Source organism: Selaginella moellendorffii, unplaced genomic scaffold (genome assembly GCF_000143415.4).
Source record: "Selaginella moellendorffii unplaced genomic scaffold, v1.0 SELMOscaffold_64, whole genome shotgun sequence".
NCBI lineage: Eukaryota > Viridiplantae > Streptophyta > Lycopodiopsida > Selaginellales > Selaginellaceae > Selaginella > Selaginella moellendorffii.
The window spans coordinates 335459-355587 of NW_003314325.1; the positions used below are offsets into that span (position 1 = coordinate 335459).

Consider the following 20129-nt stretch of genomic DNA (forward strand, 5'->3'; position numbering starts at 1 on the left):
TTATGTCGGTGTGGACGATTAGTTTCTCTGGTCTACATCATATCTTTCTCGAGTCGTCTCACTAGCAAAGTCTTGATTTGCCCGAGTCAAACCCAGATTTGGCCACCTTTTCGGTCTTATAGTATTTTGGTTGGCATTGCTTTTGTGTCCTGGAATGTTGAAATTGTATGACAGTGAAGGTTTTATAGAAGTTTTCTGAGGTGTGATGACAGTATTTTTTGTCTTATTGATATTAAGAACAACAATATTTGAGAAAAAAACAAAACAAAAGAAGTGGCAGCTGCGATGCACACTCATCAGAAATTATGGTGCACGCGAAACATACCACTCTTGTCCTCACACAAAATCTGACACAAGAAAACGAGACGAGCTTGACAAACACTCCACGACTAGCTGTTATCTGGAAACTTGGAAGCATTTGTATATATATAATTAACAACACCTTATGAGATTCTAATTATTTTGTTCTTTTTTTTCTATAATTTTCTTAAGCCAAGTCTGCGAGCGCATAGCTTCGTTCCACGGCCTTGCACCACGAAGTATAACGCTTTTCACGCTCCGGCTCCGCGATGCTTGGAGTGAAGGTCTGGCCGACTTCTTCATCGGCCGTGAAGATCTGCTCTTCCTTCCACAATCCGACTGCCAAACCAGCCGCATAAGCAGCGCCTAAAGCCGTTGTTTCAATGTCTTTGGGCCTCACTACGTCAGTTCCTAGAAGATCAGCCTGGAAAAACCATGCACAAACTTTAGCTTGAAAGTTTCAAAGAGTGAAAGGAAAATCAGCAAAGTCACGCATACTAATGAAGAGAACACTCCAACTTTCCAGGAATGAAACGAAGAAAACAAGAGAACATCAACTTCCAAGCACCACTAGAGAAAGAGCTTGTTACCTGGATTTGCATCAGTAGATTGTTGACAGTAGCTCCTCCATCGACGCGCAGCACAAACTTTTCCTTGTGCTCCACCTTTGCGTCCTTGAGCATAGAGTCGAGCACTTCCTTCGCCTGGAAACACATACTCTCCAGAACGCTCCGTGCGAGATGTCCCTTGTGAGTGAACCGCGTGATCCCCACGCAAACTCCCCTCGCATCGTCCCTCCATCTCGGAGCATACAAGCCGCTGAACGCCGGAACGAAGTATACTCCCCCGGTGTTCTCCACGGTGCTAGCCAGTGCTTCTATCTCCGACGCACTCTTGATGATCCCAAGGTTGTCTCTGAGCCACTGCACTGCTGCTCCGGCGATGGCGATCGATCCTTCCAACGCGTAACAAGTTGGCGCCTTTGGCCCGAGCTTATAAGCCACGGTCGTGAGAAGCCCGTGCGTGGAAGGCACTACTTCTTCGCCAGTGTTGAGCAGGATGAAGCAGCCAGTTCCGTAAGTGCTCTTGGCCTCTCCCTTCTTGCAGTGCTGGCCGAGCATTGCCGCGTGCTGATCGCCCAAGCAACCTGCGAGTGGAACTCCGGCCAGCGGCCACCCCTCGCAAACTTTTCCAATAACTTCCGAGTTGCTGATGATCCCGGGAAGCATGTTGTAGACGTGAGGTAGCAAGTCGATCGAGATCCCCAAGCTCTCGAGGATGCCTTTGTCCCAGCTCAAAGTCTTGAGATTCATGAGCATTGTTCTCGCGGCGTTGGAGCAGTCGGTGACGTGCAAGCCTCCGGAGATACCCCCGGTCATGTTCCAGATAAGCCAACTATCGACCGTGCCGAACAAAGCGTCCCCGGCGAGCACGGCCGACTTAACCTCTGGGACCGTCTCTAGCAGCCACAGTAGCTTCAAAGCACTGAAGTAAGTACTTATGGGAAGTCCACAGCTCTCCACAAAGTGTTTGCTTCCACCGGAGAGATTCTCTTCCAAGCGTCTGCCAAGAAAGAAGATAAGAAATCACTAAAACACGAGAAAACAAACAAACGAGAAAGGAAAAAGAAATACTTTAGGCTTTCCAGATCGAGCTATGGAGGTATTGAGGAAGAACGAGAAAAGAAAACGTTTCAGCCTTCATAGATCTAACAAACGAGAAAGAAGATAAGAACTTACTAAAAAACGAGAAAACAAACAAACGAGAAAGAAAAAAAACATACTTGAGGCTTTCCAGATAGAGCTATGGAGGGAAGAACGAGAAAAGAAAACGTTTCAGCCTTCATAGATCTAACAAACGAGAAAGAAGAAAGAAAAAAAATGCTTGAAGCTTAGCTATTAGGCATCGAGGAAGGACTTACTTGCAAATGGAGCTCGTTCTTCCATCCATCCAGACAATGGCATTGTACAGTGGCTTGCCAGTGCTCTTGCTCCAAATGATGCTCGTCTCCCGCTGGTTCGTGATCCCGATAGCTTTCACGGCGACGCTAAGACCCTTGCTCGGGGCCTTGTTGAGAGTTTCCTCCATGCATACCTTGACAGACTTGAGGATTTCCAAGGGATCATGCTCCACCCAACTGAAAGAAAAATGAGAGGGATCGAGCGATCCAGCTCCTGATACTGCGAGATTTCACGAGCACTGACCCGGCCTGGGGATAGATTTGCTCGAATTCCAGCTGATGCGAGGCGACCGGCTTGGCATCCTGGTCGTAGAGGATGAATCGCGTGCTCGTCGTGCCCTGATCGATCGCGGCGACGAATGCGGCAGCATCACCCATTTTCCAAGCAATCAAAGATCTTTACCTGGATGGAAAGACCGGGATCGACCTGGGGGCCAAAGATAGGGCACACAAGTCTGAATAGAGCGTTTTATAAAACTTTGCAATAATGGGGTACTCTCCCCACCTTTTGCCTTTAATGTGGCTAAAGTGAGGTTTTGATAAACCACATTGCTAAAGCGAAATTTTGATGAGTTATGCTAGGTATTCAAGTAGTGTTATTCACATTTGGATTGGGAATATTGACCATTTGATCTCTCAAACGAATTAAATTTGACTCTTGAACACTTATTCTATTTTTTTTATTTATATTCACTTTAATTTAGACTCTTCAATAATTATATCATCACTCAACACAAGGTCACATTAACCTTTTTTACACTAACCTTTTCTAGCTAAATTGGCTCAACTAGAGTCCTCCCTTCACTAAGATTTCTTGTGAAAAGGTCAAAACCTAAGTTAGGGCAAAAGCATGGCAGCAAATCGCAACTAGGATCGACCTGGGGGTTAGGGCACACAAGTCTGAATAAAATGTTTCATAAAAGTTTGCAATAATGGGGTATTCTCTCCACTTTTTACTTTTATATGCGTTAGCCATGTGACTAAAGCAAGGTTCTAATGAATCACATGGCTAAAGTGAAGTTCTAACAAGTTATGTCAAGTATTCAAATAATGTCACTTACATTTGGATTAGGAATATTGACTATTTAAGCTCCCAAAGGAGTTATAACTAGCTTTTGAACATTTCCTTAAATTACCCCACTTTTCTGTTTATATTCACTCTAACTTTATATTCTTTATTAATTATATCATTAATACATTCACACTAACCTTTTCTAACCAAATTAGGTCCACTAAAGTCTTCCCCCTACTTCAAAACCTCATAAAGCCCTAAAAGACAGAGCACATTACGGTTAGGGTTAGGGCAAAAGCATGGCAGCAGATCGCGAGGCGGAGATGAAGGGATCGCAAGGCGCCGCTCCCCCGCCGCCCAGCGCCGCCGCCGCAGAGCCTGTGATCGGGGTTCCCTACGCGTATCCGCCCTCCGAGGGCGCGATCCCGGCGAATGGAGTGATCTATCCGCCTCTGGTGGCTCCGCAGCAAATGCCGCCGCCTCACTACCAGGAGCAGCAGCATTTCCTGGGATCGGTGCCCCCGAATGCGATCGTCGGGCACCCGAATGGGATCCCGCTGCTGGAGACGGTGTTCGGCGACACTCCGGCTCCATTTGTGTGCAGTCACTGTGGAACCGCGGGTGTGACGAGGATCAAGTGAGTTTTGGGAGATCTTAGTTTGGTCTTTGGCTCATTTGCTTGTTTGCTTTGCTTCCAACTTTCAGGTCCAAGATCAGCTTGGCTACGTTTGTGGCGTGCTTGATCTCGTGCGGAGTTTGCTTCCTGTGTCCTTCGTGCGATTGTCTCTGGCACAAGGAACATTTTTGTCCAAGCTGCAGTACCAAGGTTTGGTGTCAAAGCGCGTTCTTGCTCTGACTTTTTCTCCTTCCCTTATGCCAGGTTGCTGAATTCACCAAGTCGGATCCCTGTGCCGTGATTGACCCAATGCAATGGTTGCAACCAAGTTACGCGATTCCAGCATAGACTCTGCTCCTCTGCTTTTTGGTGTGTATACTTGTATAGCTCTTAACTAAAGCGAAGGAGAATAGTGCAGCCAAACCAGATTACACTAGATAATCCAGACAAATCCAGATTTTCTTTCTAGATAATCCAGATTATCCACAGGATTTTGTTTACTTTGAGGGGATAACTCCCAACAACTGTTAGTTTGAGCTGGGGTTTTTGTTTAGAGTTTTCCTAAAATTGGAGTTGCGTTTGTTAAATACCTTTTTTTTTTTAAAAATGAATTGTTATTAAGTAAAAAAATTCTCGTGATGATGAGCCAAAATGTTATTACAGATGATATTAGAAATTCAATTCATAGAATACTAAACAATTCCAGAAAGTCAAAATTTTCATATAAACATATAAATGCTTCTCATCAACCTGATCTTTATACTGGATTTGCTGTTTTTTCCTTTCAATATTTGTGGCATAGAGTAGAGATTCAGGAATTTTAAAAAAACACTCACTAACCCAAATTGTAGAAGAATCTAGTCTTCAAATGTTAAACCTCTTATCAATCATAATTTGAAGAAACAAATAACACTAGTGAAATATAATTAAGTAATATATTTTCAAGTTTTCATATAGATATCTATTTAATCAAACAAATTTTTTTTCCAAAAAATTTAATTAAAGTATCTAATAAGGCTGGATTATATTCAGATAATAAACTGACAATGTAGTTGTCTGAGGTTTATGTGTACAACTATAATGCCATATAATATTAAGATTTTAATAGTCATTGGATTAGTTTCAATCTGAACCATATATAAACTAGGTTTTTGGGCTAATCAAATATGCACTTATATTAGTGGAGATAGGAGGCAACTCTAAAAGTACTTGGATTTGTGCTTTTTGTTTAGATTTGGTTTTTGCATTATATAAATCTCTCTTGTTTCTATAGCTTTTTCATTTCTTCTCTTTTAATTTTCATTTTATTTTTTATTCATCTCCTCCTTTAACTCTAGAGTAACAATTTGTGCAGTTGCTTGGTACTATATAACTATAATCAAACTCAATTATGGTATCATTTATGGTGTATGGTGTAGCTTTTTTTGTTTTTCCTTGTTTAGCTGTAGGAATTTTGGGATGATGTGTATAATTTGTTTGATCACTTTACAATGATTGTTACCTATCATTCTTGGGATGATACTTGGTAAGTTCCTCATATGTGTTTAAGGGATAACATTGTAATGGTATATATTTATGAGGATTAGAGTCTTCTTCCAAACATCTTCAAACATGTATTCGGATATATTTACAATTGTAAGAATGTCTTCTAATTGCATCATTTCTATTAAGGGCCACTTAAGTTAGTTATATAATTTTGTGTTCACTTTTGAAATCTCTTGCTTTATATGAAACTAAATATGTTTAATTGGATGAAGTTAGGTATATTGTGGCTAACACTTCATCAAAATCTTGTGGAACTTATGTATGCACTTGCCTTAGCCACCTTTAAAGATGTTTTTCCACTAACACAGTACTATAAAACATCACCTTTCTCATTTATAATTACACTTGTTTTAACTCCACTTGTCATGGGAGATGATCCTATTCCAATGGAAGTTAATGCTATTGTTGCCCATGTTCAAGAACAAGGATGAACACATGATTATGACCATGATATTTACTATTGGGCATATGATGAAATTGACTATATGTATTGGCATTGTTGGTGTTTCCCAGATTAGCACCCTCTATTTCTTATATGGAAACTTTAGTATTAACATCTTGTTAATATTCTTGTGGTTGAAAGTTTTAATATTGATATTCTTCTTAGATATGAGGAGTCATACAAATAATGGAGAAACCTTGCACAATTAAGTTAATGACCCATCCATCCTTTATTTAAGAATACCATCATGATGTTCATTTGACACCAATTTATTTAGTGTTCACTTTTCAAGCTCAATTTTATTATAAGAGGTCCACTATTATTCTCTCCATAGTGATTTATACAAGTTTGAGTTTATCTTCTATTACTCAATTTGTTGCCATATATTGTTATCTACATTTGCATTGTGTGGTAAAGCTAATCTTCATTCTTTATAACAACAGTCATACATACATATATGTGAGAAGTTGTGCATATAGGTAATTTTGAGCTACAACTCTAATCAGTATAGGTGATGTCAAGTCAAACCTTAAACCTCAACCTTAATAGAGATTGGTTGTAATGCAATTATAATAAGTGTGACTTTGAGGTTTCTTTTCCTTATTTCATACTCTCTCATCTCTTTTATTCCTTTCACTTCACTTTTATTTTCTTTCATCCATTTACTTTTACCTCTATTTCTATCATTTTTGTTTCTCCATTACTATCTACCATATTTCATTCTTGTTTTTCTATTTAGTTTCTAAATCTCTCAGATAGCCTTTGTGGTATAGTAATTGACTAGCTCAAGTAAAAGTATGCTAATATCTTTGACTCTGACCTATTATCTAGAGCTAAAATTGCAATACATCATTATATTCCAATTAAGGATGCTCATTGAATTAAGGTTTATATTTGACATCAGTCATCAAAGGAGATCAAGATCTTATAAGCAAATATCCAAGAAATGTTAGAGAAATGTCTTAACCGAAAGTTTTGGAATTTTAGGTTATTATAATGAAGTCTAATGAAAGTATTCACTTCTACATTGATGATCATTTTTTAAATGATGTGATAATCCTAAATATATACCCTCTTCCTTACACTACCAACCTTCTAAATTATTTGGGGTGAAATCATTAGTTCACTAAGTTGGATTTTACTTTTGGGTATTGACAAGTGCTAATGGCTAAATCCTCTTTTCTAAAATTATTTTTTATACACCATTTAGTTTGTATAAGTTTTTGGTGATACCATTTAGATTGAATAATAGTTTAACAACTTTTTAGTGGATGATGGACGAGGTTTTCTATGATATTTTAGACATGATTACCAACTCCATTAATAATGTTTTGATCCATTTCAAGGGGACATGGGAGGAGTATGTTCATAATGTTTGTAAAGAGTTGAGTCAACTATGAGAAGTTGGTTTGATGCCAAAATGGTCAAAATGCATGTTTAAATCTAAGGACAAGATTTATTTTGGGTATCGTATTTTTAGCAAAGGTTTGCAAGTTAATCATAACAAGTTTATAGTTATTTCGAAGTTCTCTACTTTGAATGTGGTGCTTCTTTAATAAGATATAATATCTTGTTCATTTTGCTGATCATTTGTTTATCATATAACATCATTGCAAGCGTTGATAAAGTCATTCATATAATCTTTCATTTAGTTTGAAGATTGCTAGTGGGTATTTGTGAATCTAAAAAAGGTCTTGACAAGTGCTTTAGTTTTGGTGTATCTTGAGTACATATGATCTTTCATAGACGCTTTTAACATTGTTGATGCAAGAGAATATAAGTGTGTTTGATTAGTATAATCCCATTGTATACATTAGCCATACATTACAATTAACATAGGTGAATTAAAGAAGGAATGTCTAGTAGCATTTTGGGGTTTTGAAAAGTTTCATGTGTACTTGCATCATATCAAAACATTATTAAAGGGTGATTATGTTATAATCACTTTATTAATAAAGAGGAAGAATTTGGTTATTTATATTGTTTGGTGGGCTTTAAAACTTTAAATATATAATTTTGAGATCACTCATCATTTAGGGAATTTTATGGTTAATATTGACACCTTTTCTCAAGCTCTTCTCCCTTCTTTACTCTTTTTTTTTGGATTTTCTAAATGAGGATTTTGTATTATCAACAATCTTAATGTTAAGTGTTTGCAAGGTGCAAAGCTAGATTAACCTTTTCTTGATGAAGTTTGTAAAGTTAGCTATAGATCCAAAAGTTTTATGATGGATTTGAGAATTTTGCATCAGTTGTTGCTATTTATTCCTTTGGTATTTACATTTTTAATATCATTTTAAAAATGACCTTCTTTATCTTATCAAGACTAATTTTAATGACCATTTGGGACTAGTAGTATCTTTGATCTTTATTTTATATTTTCTCAAAGTTTATCATAATTTTCCTATTCTAAAAAAGCATATGGAACATTGTCATATGATTGAGAAGTTGCATTAGTTTTTAGATTGGCTATAGATGTGACGTGATATTATTAAATATGCATACTTCTGTATTCCTTCCATGAAATCACAATTGTATATTTAGTTATTTAAAATGATTATAATTTAATTATATTTTCTATATCAGAATACATTTAGTACTTATAAATTAAAAGGTTTGTAAGAACTAAAAAACATCATAGTAATAAATACAATTTTGATATATAATGTTTTATATTATTTTTTAAATATTAATATCTAATATTTTAAGAGATGTTGAAAAACTTTTATTCTCTTAGTAATATTATATATATTAATTTCATTATTAGTTGTTTAGAAAGTCATGAGAGAGATTATAATAAGTTGTTACACCATCTTTTTGCTGAACTCTCCAGGTTTTCTACCATAGCCTTCCATTCCTGCCCTAGGCTCCATCTGTCTTGTCACATCCTGGGTTAGAACCTCAACACAATCTTTTGTCACATCTTGCATTGGAACTTTAACACAATTCTTTTTTACTCATTGGCATTTGTAGTGAGAAGTGTTATCTCCCTTGATTCACTTCTGTCTCAACTGTGGTGTGATCATGAGCATGGCATCTATGACTACATTGCTCCATAGTGATAATGAAATGAAATAAGATCTCACAAAAGAATGAAAAGAAGAATCTAGATGATGCATTGGTGATATGAGTAGTTTACTCAAGATGGATCTTTCTCATATCCCAGAAAAATCTATATCATCCAGAATAATTTATTTATTGTGAAGAACCTTATCACAATTTCTTTTCAAACAGGTTATTAGGGTTCTAGGGAGGGAGGCATCTCGGTGGAGCTATGTGCTAGCTCATCAACTGCATTCATAACTATGATCAAGTGTAGTTGTTGGCAGTGATTTTACTCTATGTCCAGGTGATTTATTGTTCCTTCCATCCATTTATTTTAGCTCAGATCCATCTCCAATTTCATGATCCTGCTACCACATGTGCACTAATCAGCTCCCTCAGCAACTCTACATGGGAGTTTTGCTTGCAAATCTAGCGATCCTGCTGTTTGCTCTTCTGGTGATTGAGAGTTGCACTTACGCTGCATTGCCAATGTGTATACTTTGGTTTGTTTTCTTCTCCTATGAGATCAGGTAAGTTTCTTCATAATTCTTCGTTTCTCATGTGTGGTTTGCTCCTTTTTATTTTGTTCTTTCATAGTTACCGAAAAACGTGGTTGTTTACATTTGCAAATCTTTTTCTTTACTTTCACTATTCTTGGGCTGAGCTAAGCAACAGAAGATGGAGGGAGAGAGGACGAGCTGTGGAGAAGGATTTGGGTAAGGACACATCCTCGGGAAAGCATACAATAATGCTTAGCATCACTGTAGCGGTTTAATCCATCCTGGCATTGGGGAAACAGTTCAGGACAAGAACTCGACAGCGAGAGCGTACGGGAAGAAGGGGGCTTTAGGTGTATCTGCGTACGGAAAGAAGTTGCTGCGACGAAGGCAGAGAGACGAAGAAGAAAGCTCGATTTTGGTGTGGCTGGTGGGTCTTTCCTTCCACGCGAAGGGGCGGCACCAGAGCTCGCAGTGCCGCTTTCAAGTTGACGCTGGAAAGCAATAATCTGACGAAACAACGAAGCTAAAACTTGCAAAATGAAATCTACCTTTACTATTTGATAGCAGGACTCGGAGACCAAAACAAGGATCAGTCAAATTCTTTTGCGCCGAGTGCCCTTTGAGAAAAAGTCATTTGATCCATTGTTCTAGATCACCGATAGTGACCATCCACTGTTTCACTGCAGAGTTTTTCTTCCTTTCTCGACCGTGATGGATGGAATGAATTGGAGTGATGGATGGAGTGATGGATGGAGTGAATTGGAGTGATGGATGGAGTGATGGATGGAGTAGAGGCTGCAGGAGAGTTTCGTGACACTTGACACTTCAAGGTGAAATTGTCATACGATTCTTTGCTGCTACTGCTAGCTTCGGAAAAGAAACCCACGCTGCTGTTTGCCCCAGATGGCCCACCTGTCCCTTATATTTTATAAATTTTATAAATTTTTCTGTTGACCAAATTGCTTAAGCTTTGGCTGTTTTTGTTTTTGTTTTGGCTGTTTTCAGGGGATCAAACTGGACGTGCTTGTGGTACATCTTGGTGTTTGCTTATATATCCGGGCGGAGCAAAGGGAAGGATCCATTCTCCAAGCTTTGTTTTTTTCACGACTTTTCTCTTCCTCTTATCACCCAATGGGCAGCTCTTTGTCTCGAATTTTTCCAGCTCTTCCTTTTATCACCGCAATGGGCAGCTCATTGTCTCGAATTTTGCCAGCTCGTGGCATGCCTCTCCAGAGGAGATGCCGGTGCATTCAAATCAACACAAAGGCCGACACAACACCACTCGACCGGCGGCTGTGCCTTGATCTTCCCAACGGACTGCCCAAGCGCCAGCAACTCGTGGGCATTGCCATGGTGATACTGCCCTGCGTTCGGGAGAGCCGCGCCAACTTCGAAGTTGCTCTGGAGATCAGGAGCCTCTTCGTGGGCGTGGACGACGAGGATGTAATCATCAGCGCCAAGGCTCTCGGATTCTACCCGTACCGCGTCAAACTCCGGATCGAGCCACAGCTTGGTGAGATGGAGAGCTCTGACATTGTTCTCTACGATTTCCGCGATGGCGATGGCAATTCCAGCACACATACCACGAGCTACAATGGTGAGATTGGAGCTCAACTTAATTTATGGCCAGTATCTGTCAAGTTAAAGAAAACGTGGGGACGATCACTTCAAGAGCCAATGGAGTACGAGTCCATCATCGTTGGAGTTCCAGGGAACACAGCTGAGCTCGAGTGGAAACTCCTTCGTTGGAATCACAATGGGATGAAGTATAATCCATCCAAACCATACTCTGGCCTTGGCTCTCTTAAGGTAAATCATGCTTTTACTCTTCTTTTCATCTGAGCATGATCCATATAGCCGCCATTGCGAGGAGGGCGCACAAGTATCAGTGTGGAAGACTTTCCCACCGCTGTGTGGTATCTGCCCGCAAGCATGGTGTCCAAGTTTCCGCTCCGGTTCAAGCTTCACCTCGAGGCCGAGATGCATCTCGTCTGGTATGCGAAAAGCAACCGCATGTACCGCAAAGCCAATTGCACCAGCGAGACAGTCGAGCTTTCACACGAGTTTGTTGTCACTGATGGTGAGTGAGAAGCCGGACTGTCATATACTTTTTTTCTTGAAATTATAAAGTGGCCGAGCAACTGCTTTGAGCGTCTATCACTTCTTGGAGTTGCCGTTTGCAATGGTCTTTCTGGTGGCTAACAACTCAGCGTTCAAAGTAAAATGCTTACGGGAATAATAAGAAACATACCAATGCATCTCCGAACTTGGTTCCGATGCCACCAGGCTTTCGTCCACGAGATGGATCTCTGAAAGCCTCGCCACATACAACTTCAGTCCATCCCTGTCAATCGCAAAACCAAGCCTCGCAACTTTAGAATCAATGACAAGCTCTTCATCTGAAAGAGAGAACAATCGGTGAGAAATCTCTTTTTCCTAATCTTACCTCATCGATCACTCATGTAATGGACGTTAAGCAGCGTCACGTCCAACTGCTCCGTTTAGGAGGAAAAATGAGCTTGGTGCACCATTGTCCTTGTGGCAGGCCGCTAGGAACTCTAGAGCTGAAACACTCTGCGCGCGCGATCGCCATGATTGAGGACGAACGTGAGTATTACAAAGAATTCTTCTTTACAATGAAAAAATCACAGGAGAAAATGAAGAAAGAAAATTAAGAGACCTTGTTGTGGAGCTCAAGAACAGCAGCTGTATTAGCAGCTTTCTTAGCCTTCTCGCCCAGACTCCACAGCATCACGGTATCTCGGGTCTCACCTGCGAAAGAAAATAACAAAGAAATCCCCTTGCTGGAAAAACGAAAAATAAAACTACCTCGCCAATGTCATCCCACAGCAAGAACACGCTGCAACCGAGCTTCCTGGCCACACTGATCACGTACACCGCGTTTTGTTTCTCCTCGTCATCTGCAATTCATAAGATTATATCGATTAATTTGGACGGGCCTAAGTTCGTTCGCTTGCCTGTTACTCCTTTGGTCACGAGCTGCCAGTTTACAACGCGTGGTTCTACAGCCCAGAGAAGATCGAGGAAGAAGATGCCAGATGATAAGCTCTTGTCCTGGAAGTTCCAGTTCCACTTGTATCTTGCAAACATTAGTTCACAGCAACGTTTTGTTACCTTGAAACTCTCCATACTGTCTTTGCAGCCTGATCGCTTCACTTTATTGTTAGCCCAGTTCAAGATGTCGTACTCGGACACCATGTTCTTCAGCAGCTGGAGGGTATGATACCGCACCAATTGCCACAGAAATGCAATCTCCACCTTAAGATCTGACGAAAAATTAGTAAGTTCTCTGGAAAAACCAGCCTTCTGCAGGCCATTTCAACAAAACCTTTTCACCTGGAGACGGCAAACTCCAAACACTAAAGAATTTTCACACAGTTCATTTTTTATTTCGTTTAGCATCTCCGCGAGCTCTGGTGCCGCTTTCAAGTTGACGCCTGAAAGCAATAATCTGACGAAACAATGAAGCTAAAACTTAATGGTTGCAAAATGAAATCTACCTTTATTATTTGATAGCAGGACTGCGGAGACCAGTCAAATGTTTTTGCGCAGAGTGCCCTCTCATCGATGCTTCCGGGAACCGCAACGTTGATCAGTTTGCTACATTAGCAGTGATGAATTTTTCAGCGTGAAAACACGACATGAAAATCATACACCAGATCCGTATACCGTCCTGAACAGCGTCAAAGAGATCGTCCAATCGGAAGAATGCCGCCCACTATTAATATGATCGACGTATGCTTTTTTCTCGGAGCCGTGAATCAATGTGGTAGTTGATCGCTGGGCTCTTTTGCGGGCTGATTTTGACGCCGCTTTTTTGCATCTCCAAGTACATCTGCAGAGACAAGAATGTTCGACTGAGAAAGATGCGCTTCGCTTCGTTACCCAAGAAAGGCCTCAAAATTCAAGCTGTTGCTCCTTTCTAATGGAAGCCCACTTCTTTCCGTACGTCTCCGCTGTCGATTTCTTGTCCTTGAATGCCGCGTGAACTGTTTCCCATTAAACCGCTATGCTATGATCCAGACCAACGCTCTGCCCAGATTCTGCGAGAAAAACCAGCTCCTGAGGAGCAACTTGAGACAAAAGCAAGCGCTTTGCACGTTGTTTCAAACCTGGAGTTTAATGCCGGGTAGAAGGACAAAGTTGCTCTACAGCGCTTATTCTCCGCTAGCACGCTTTTCGTTATCATCCCCAATGTCCTGCACGGATAGAGATATCACACTTATCGCCAAACGGAGAGAAAAGAAAAAGATTGTAAAATCCCACCTTTGTTGACGAGCTCGAGCAATTCTCCTTCTCCTGGATCCGGAAGAGCGAGGCGTAGTACGTTGGATCATAGATCGAGCCACCGAGGATCTGGTCGCTTATGGAAGTCTGTCTGGAGTGGAAAGCCGGTGTGCTCTCCACGGAAGTAGCAGCAGTGGGCTGGACGAGCCTCTGGTAGTAACTAGACGGCCGATCTCCACGAATTGGCAAGCTGTCGATCTTCTCACTGGAGCTCACGCTCTGGATGGAGATCATCGGCTTACGGTCCGAAGCTTCTCGGTGCTGGTTTGGCTGCAAATGTACAGGCTAGGACCGTCTCTCGCCATGGATAATCTTGCAGAGAACTCTTTAGAATCTTAGACTCTCGGGGAGAAACAAAACTCTGTGAAGCACGTATGGAAGTAGCGTGACAACTCAAGAACAAAATGAAAATGCAGCAAACCACGCAAAAACTAAGAAAATCCAGCACGTAAGAAACTTACCTGATCTCCAAGGAGAAGTATGCAAGGCACACACTAGCAATGCGGCGTAAGCGCGGCCAAGGGAATGACTCCCACTCTCAATCGCCACAAGAGCAAACAACGCGATTGCTAGATTTGCGAGCAAGACCCCGGAGGAGATGAAATTGGGGAAGTGGATGGAGATGCAAGGGACACTAATTACCTGGACATAGAGTAAAATCACCGCCAGCGACTGCACTCGATCGTAGCCCGGAATGTAGTCGATAGCTCCCCTCTTTCCCTAGAACCCTACAAACCCGTTTTATTTTTAAATGTCGCTATTGAAAAGAGCTTCCTCGCCATATCCTTCGCCATCTTGCGATCAGCTATGGTGGAATTCCCCAAAGCGGTGCTGAATGTAGGAGGAGAGCCCTTCATAGCTGCTGCATTTAGATAGAAGTTCGAGTTTTTGTGTGTTATTAGCGGCACACATAACCCAAATTTTAGAAGAATCTAGTGATGAAATGTTAAATTTCATTTATCATTGTAAAGACTTACCTATTATTTTATTAATGGTCATAATTCACTACAACAATGAAGACACAATATATAGTGAATATAATCAATATGTGAGGGCCAAGTGTACAGCTATATACTAATATTAGCGTAGTGGGATTTTAGTAGCCGTCAGATTGATTTCAATCCGAACCACTCGCTCCTGTATATAAGCTAGGGTTTTTGGGTTAATTGATATGCACATTTTCTGTATTCCCTTTCTATATTCCGAGCACTCACATTGGTGGAGATGAGGGGCACCTTTGATTGTCCCTGAGGAGTGTTTGAATTTGAGATTTTGGTTTAGATCTAACTTTTTGCATCGTCTAGATCTAGCTTTTTCCATTTCCTTTCTTTTTCTTCCCTTTCAAGATTTTGGTTTAGATCTAACTTTTTGCATTGTCTAGATCTCCCATTTCCTTCTCGTTTTTTGTCGTTTCCCTTTTTTTGCTCTTTCTTCGTCCGTCTTCATGGCAGATCAGCAATCTCCTCCTTTGACTCTAGAGTAGCAGTTGGTCTAATTGCTTGATGCTATGCGCTTGCAATTGAACAACCAAACTCAATTGATGGTAGCATTCACGGCACGTGGTCCAACTCCTCCTGCTCTTGGTGCCAATCCTCGTGTTCGGCCAGAGTTCTTTCGTGGGAATCCTGGGGATGATGTGTACCATTGGTTCGATCACTTCACAGTGATTGCCACATATCATTCTTGGGATGATGCTCGACATTTGCGTGAGTTTCCCACATGTCTCCAAGGGACGGCGTTGCAGTGATACAATGGATTGAGTGCGGCCACTCGTGGGGATTGGAGTCTTCTTCCAGACGTCTTCAAACGCGCCTTCGAACATGCTGATGATTGTGACGATGCCTTCCAACAATTGCATTGTCTTCGCCAAGGGCCATCCGAGTCAGTGATGCAATTTGGCGTTCGTTTCCGAAGTCTTTTACTTCGTGCGGAGCCCAATATGTCGGAGCGGATCAAGCTAGGAATGTTGTGGCCAGCACTTCGTCAAGATCTTGTCGGCCTTGTGCATGCACTTGCTCCTGCCACCCTTGACGATGCTCTTCGTTTGGCACAACGTTATGAAACATCGCCTCTTCCACTTCTCGCTGCACGTCCTTCCACTCCACTTCCTATGAGTGATGGTCTTGTTCCAATGGAGGTTGATGCTGCTGCTACTCGAGTCCAAGGACAAGGGCGAGGACGTGGTTGTGGCCGTGATGTTCGTTGCTGGGCGTGTGATGAAGTTGGTCATACTTATCGGTGTTGTCGGCACTTTCTAGATTGGCGACCTCCATTTCCTGGGTGGAGACCTTGGCGTCAGCAACGTCCCGTTGGTGCTGCTGCGGTGGAAGGTTTGGACACCGAGGTGCATCCGGGAAACGAGGAGTCGCGCAAGTAATGGAGGGACCTTGCGCGAATAAGTTAGTGACCCCTCCATCTTTCTTTCGGGAGTATCATCAAGGGGTTCACTTGGCACCAGTTCATCCAGTGTTTACTTTCCAAGCTTGTTTTTATAACAAGAGGTCTCCTATTATTCTCTCCGTGTTGGTTGATACAGGTTCGAGTTTATCTTCTATTGCTCGACCTGTTGCCACACGTTGTCGTCTACACTTGCGTCGTGCGGCGGATCCAGTTTTCATTCTTTATCTCAACGGCCGTACACATGTATATGCACGAGATGAGGTGGACTTGGTTGTGCATGTGGGCGATCTCGAGCTTGAGTTGCAGTCGTTGCGGGTGGTGCCGAGTCAAGCTTTTGACCTCATTCTTGGTATGGATTGGTTGCAGCACAATCATGCCAAGTGTGACTTTGAGGCTTCTCCCCCTTGTCTTATACTTCTTTATGTTTCATCCATTCCTCTCACTTCCGTACCTCTTCGTCCCTTTACTTCTACCTCTGCTTCCATTACTTTTGTTCCCCCACTATTTCCTCCTATGTTTCCATCTTGTTCTGCTCTTCCCTTTTCCGATCCCTCTGATGATTTTTGTGTTGCAGCTGTTGACCGGCTCATGAAGGAGTATTCTAATCTCTTTGATTTTGACCTATTGTCTGGGGCCAAGATTGCCACACGTCATTCGATTCCAACCGGGGATGCTCGTCCAATCAAAGTTCCTGCTCGTCGTCGGTCACCCAAGGAGATCAAGATTTTACGTGCAAACGTTAAGGAGATGTTGGAGAAGGGTGTTATTCGGAAGTCGCGGAGTCCTTGGGCATGTGAACCTCATCTTGTGACAAAGCCTGATGGGAGTATTCGTTTCTGCATCGACTATCATCCGTTAAATGAAGTGACGATCCTGGATGTGTACCCTCTTCCTCACACTGCTGATCTCTTGGATCGCCTAGGGCGAAGTCGTTGGTTCACCAAGCTAGATCTTGCTTCTGGGTACTGGCAAGTACCGATGGCCGCAGAAGGTATTCCTACGACTACTTTTCATACACCGTTTGGTTTGTACGAGTTCTTGGTGATGCCGTTTGGTTTGAACAATGCTCCAGCAACTTTCCAGCGGATGATGGACGAGGTTCTTTGTGATATGCCAGAGGTGACTGCCGACTTCATTGATGATGTCTTGATTCACTCAGAGGGGACGTGGGAGGAGCACGTTTGTGATGTTTGTAAAGTGTTGGATCGGCTACGCGATGTTGGTTTAAAGCTGAAGTGGTCGAAGTGCGTGTTTGGGTCCAAGGATACAACTTATCTTGGGTATCATATTTCTCGTGAGGGTTTGCAAGTTGATCCTGACAAACTTGTGGCTGTTCTAAAGTTCCCTACTCCGACATGTGTGAATGATGTGCAACGCTTCTTGGGCAAGGTGCAATATCTCGGTCGTTTTGTGGATCATCTTTCTGATCGCACTACATCATTGCGAGCGTTGTTGAAGTTGTCAACATCATCTTTCATCTGGTCTCCGGATTGTGAGCGGGCATTCGGGGATCTTAAAGAGCTATTGACGACTCCTCCGGTCTCCGGATTGTGAGCGGGCATTCGGGGATCTTAAAGAGCTATTGACGACTCCTCCGGTTTTGGCATATCCTGACTACACTCGACCTTTTATTTTACGCGTGGATGCTTTTGACATTGGTCTTGGAGGTGTGTTGATGCAAGAGAGCTCGAGTGTGCCTGGTCAGCGCCATCCTATTGCGTATATAAGCCGTACATTACAACCAGCGGAGATGAACTATTCCACGACGGAGAATGAGTGTTTAGCAGCAGTTTGGGGTTTCGAGAAACTTCATGCATATCTACATGGTTCTCGGACGTTACTTGAGGGTGACCATGCTACTGTTACTTTATTATTGAAGTGGAAGAACCTGGTTGGTCGTACTGCTCGGTGGGCTTTGAAGCTTCAGATATATGATTTTGATGTTGTTCATCGCCCAGGGAGTTCTATGGCTGATGCTGATGCCCTTTCTCGAGCTCCTCTTCCTTCTTCACTCACTTCTCATGTTTCTGACGAGCTTGTTGTTCCAGCATCTGTGGATTTTCTAGACGAGGATTCTGTGCCGTCGGCGGTTGCTGTCCTTGACGTTCAGTGTCCACAAGGCGCAGAGCAGGATCTACCTTCTCTTGATGATGTTCGCGAGGCTCAAAAGATTGAGCCGTGGATTCAAAGGCTTCGAGATGGGTTTGAGAATCCTGCATCACTTGCTGATGACTTACCTTTTCGGCATTTACATTCTCAATATCGCCTTGAAGATGGCCTTCTTTATTTTGTGGGGACGGATCCTAATGATCATTTACGGCTGGTGGTGCCTTCTGTCTTTATTCCGCGGTTTCTCCATGCTTACCATGATTCTCCTGTTCTAGGTGGGCATATGGGACATCGTCGTGTAACCGAGAAGCTGCACAGGTCTTTTTACTGGCCAGAGATGCGACGTGATGTTATCCGGTATGTGCGTAGCTGCGTTTGGTGCTAAGCTCGTAATACTCCCCCTCGTGCTGCGGAAGGACGATTGGAGTCAATTGCGGTTTCCCGTCCGTTTGAGTTGGTGGCGTTTGATCTTATGGGACCTTTTCCACGGTCAACTGTTGGCAATGAGTATGTTATTATTGCTTCTGAATACTTGACTCGTTGGGTGGAAGTTGGTGCTCTTGCTAGCGCCTCTGCAACTGCTGTTGGCTACTTCCTCCTCAATCGAGTGGTGTTCCAGCATTCTTGTCCAGAGCGGATTCTTTCGGATAATGGTCCCGCATTTATGGCTGAGGTATTTCATGTTTTGACGTCTCGGTTGGGGATACGCCACACTTTCACGAGTGCTTATCATCCACAATCAGATGGTCTAGTGGAGCGGCTCGTTTGGACATTCAAAGGGATGATTGCGAAGTATGTGAACTTTCAGCATTCGGATTAAGATGGTTATTTGCCGTCTTTTCGGTATGCATATGTCACAGGGGTGCAAAGTTCTGTTGATGCTTCACCATATAAACTCCTATATGGTCATGATCCAATATTACCAACGGAGCTAGGTTTACCTTCGCGATTGCCACGAGCTGCCGATGCTAGGTCGTGGGATCAGTATTTGATGAGCATTCTTCCACTTGTCCGAGCAGAGTCTGCCGAACACTTAGGCCGCGTACAAGTGGGACAACAACAGTGCTACAACTCTCATCATCGTCCACCTACGGAGTACAAAGTGGATGATTTGGTGTTAGTCCGTTTTCCCCATCTTACGGTACGTGGTTTATCTAAGGGACTTCTTGCGCAGTGGAAAGGACCGTATTGTGAGACACAAAATCCCTAGGGCCCAAAGTGGAGCCGGAAGGGCGCCACGTGGTAGTGGCCAAAGCGAGAGCCAAACGAGCGTAACACGTTTGGACCAAAAGCTCCGACTTGAAAGTCAAGAGCGGGAGTGGAACTCCCAATGAAGTGCTTGAGGAATGAGCACGAAGCGAGCCATAGGCGAGGCTCCAAAAAGGGACCCAAAAAGGACCAACACATGACACGTGGAAGTGTCCGAGATGGACCCGAGTTGGGGTCCGAAGTGGAGTCCGAGATGGACCCGAGTTGGAGTCCGAAGTGGAGTCCGAAGTGGAGTCCGAGAAGGACCCGAGATGGAGTCCGAGATGGACCTGAGATGGAGTCTAAGATGGAGCCGAGATGGAGTCCGAGGTGGACCCGAGATGGAGTCCGAGATGGACCCGAGATGGACCCGAGTTGGAGTCCGAAGTGGGGTCCGAGATGGAGTCCGAGATGGATCCGAGATGGAGTCCGAGATGGAGTCCGAGATGGACCCGAGATGGAGTCCGAGATGGACCCGAGATGGAGTCCGAGATGGAGTCCGAGATGGACCCAAGACGGAGTCCGAGATGGAACCAAGACCGAGACCGAGGCCGAGACCGAGACCGAGACCGAGACCGAGTCCGAGCTGGAACCAAGACCGAGACCAGGCCAGACCAGGCCGAACTGAGACCGAGTTCGAGACC

At 42.9% G+C, this 20129-nt stretch overlaps 4 protein-coding genes and 1 long non-coding RNA gene across 6 annotated transcripts; 2 read left to right on the plus strand and 3 right to left on the minus strand.

The window, feature by feature from the left end:
* Nucleotides 1-396: 396 nt before the first annotated feature.
* Nucleotides 397-2714, minus strand: LOC9648589 (glycerol kinase). The gene is made up of 4 exons (XM_002984831.2): nt 2505-2714; nt 2222-2437; nt 891-1863; nt 397-724 (listed from the first exon to the last, which is right to left on the minus strand). Exons 1-4 carry the CDS (start codon nt 2636-2638, stop codon nt 488-490), a joined length of 1560 nt encoding a protein of 519 aa, XP_002984877.1. The 5' UTR covers nt 2639-2714; the 3' UTR covers nt 397-487.
* An 826-nt stretch (nt 2715-3540) lies between these two features.
* On the plus strand, nt 3541-4475 carry LOC9648590 (GSH-induced LITAF domain protein). Its single transcript, XM_002984731.2, has 3 exons — nt 3541-3909; nt 3978-4098; nt 4153-4475. The coding sequence occupies exons 1-3, from the start codon at nt 3572-3574 to the stop codon at nt 4234-4236; spliced, it is 543 nt and encodes a 180-aa protein (XP_002984777.2). The 5' UTR covers nt 3541-3571; the 3' UTR covers nt 4237-4475.
* A 6578-nt stretch (nt 4476-11053) lies between these two features.
* LOC112351696 lies at nt 11054-11544 on the plus strand. Its single transcript, XM_024690040.1, has 2 exons — nt 11054-11229; nt 11278-11544. Exons 1-2 carry the CDS (start codon nt 11098-11100, stop codon nt 11506-11508), a joined length of 363 nt encoding a protein of 120 aa, XP_024545808.1. The 5' UTR covers nt 11054-11097; the 3' UTR covers nt 11509-11544.
* Nucleotides 11545-11632: 88 nt separating this feature from the next.
* Nucleotides 11633-12344, minus strand: LOC112351697. 2 transcript variants are annotated; one of them, XR_002994255.1, is made up of 4 exons: nt 12250-12344; nt 12101-12192; nt 11867-11994; nt 11633-11764 (listed from the first exon to the last, which is right to left on the minus strand). It is a non-coding gene; the product is annotated as an uncharacterized LOC112351697 (long non-coding RNA). The 2 variants fall into 2 exon arrangements; XR_002994254.1 differs by having other exon boundaries at nt 11633-11819.
* A 54-nt stretch (nt 12345-12398) lies between these two features.
* Nucleotides 12399-14585, minus strand: LOC9648591. Its single transcript, XM_024689883.1, has 9 exons — nt 14508-14585; nt 14125-14448; nt 13708-14013; nt 13554-13640; nt 13327-13503; nt 12942-13276; nt 12770-12892; nt 12556-12707; nt 12399-12495 (listed from the first exon to the last, which is right to left on the minus strand). The coding sequence occupies exons 1-4, from the start codon at nt 14583-14585 to the stop codon at nt 13599-13601; spliced, it is 750 nt and encodes a 249-aa protein (XP_024545651.1). The 3' UTR covers nt 12399-12495; nt 12556-12707; nt 12770-12892; nt 12942-13276; nt 13327-13503; nt 13554-13598.
* Nucleotides 14586-20129: the final 5544 nt, after the last annotated feature.

Excerpts from the sequence above, each read along its gene's own strand:
- LOC112351696 (XM_024690040.1), top strand. The coding sequence starts at position 11,098 with ATGGAGTACGAGTCCATCATCGTTGGAGTTCCAGGGAACACAGCTGAG. Across the intron at positions 11,230-11,277 it reads CTGGCCTTGGCTCTCTTAAG|CCGCCATTGCGAGGAGGGCG; the intron begins GTAAATCATGCT and ends TGATCCATATAG.
- LOC9648589 (XM_002984831.2), bottom strand. The coding sequence starts at position 2,638 with ATGGGTGATGCTGCCGCATTCGTCGCCGCGATCGATCAGGGCACGACG. Across the intron at positions 2,438-2,504 it reads CAAATCTATCCCCAGGCCGG|TTGGGTGGAGCATGATCCCT; the intron begins GTCAGTGCTCGT and ends TTTTTCTTTCAG. Across the intron at positions 1,864-2,221 it reads AGAACGAGCTCCATTTGCAA|ACGCTTGGAAGAGAATCTCT; the intron begins GTAAGTCCTTCC and ends CTTTCTTGGCAG.
- LOC9648590 (XM_002984731.2), top strand. The coding sequence starts at position 3,572 with ATGGCAGCAGATCGCGAGGCGGAGATGAAGGGATCGCAAGGCGCCGCT. Across the intron at positions 3,910-3,977 it reads GCGGGTGTGACGAGGATCAA|GTCCAAGATCAGCTTGGCTA; the intron begins GTGAGTTTTGGG and ends TCCAACTTTCAG. Across the intron at positions 4,099-4,152 it reads GTCCAAGCTGCAGTACCAAG|GTTGCTGAATTCACCAAGTC; the intron begins GTTTGGTGTCAA and ends CCCTTATGCCAG.
- LOC9648591 (XM_024689883.1), bottom strand. The coding sequence starts at position 14,585 with ATGAAGGGCTCTCCTCCTACATTCAGCACCGCTTTGGGGAATTCCACC. Across the intron at positions 14,014-14,124 it reads CTGCATTTTCATTTTGTTCT|CCTGTACATTTGCAGCCAAA; the intron begins TGAGTTGTCACG and ends AGACGGTCCTAG. Across the intron at positions 13,641-13,707 it reads GCTCGAGCTCGTCAACAAAG|GACATTGGGGATGATAACGA; the intron begins GTGGGATTTTAC and ends CTATCCGTGCAG.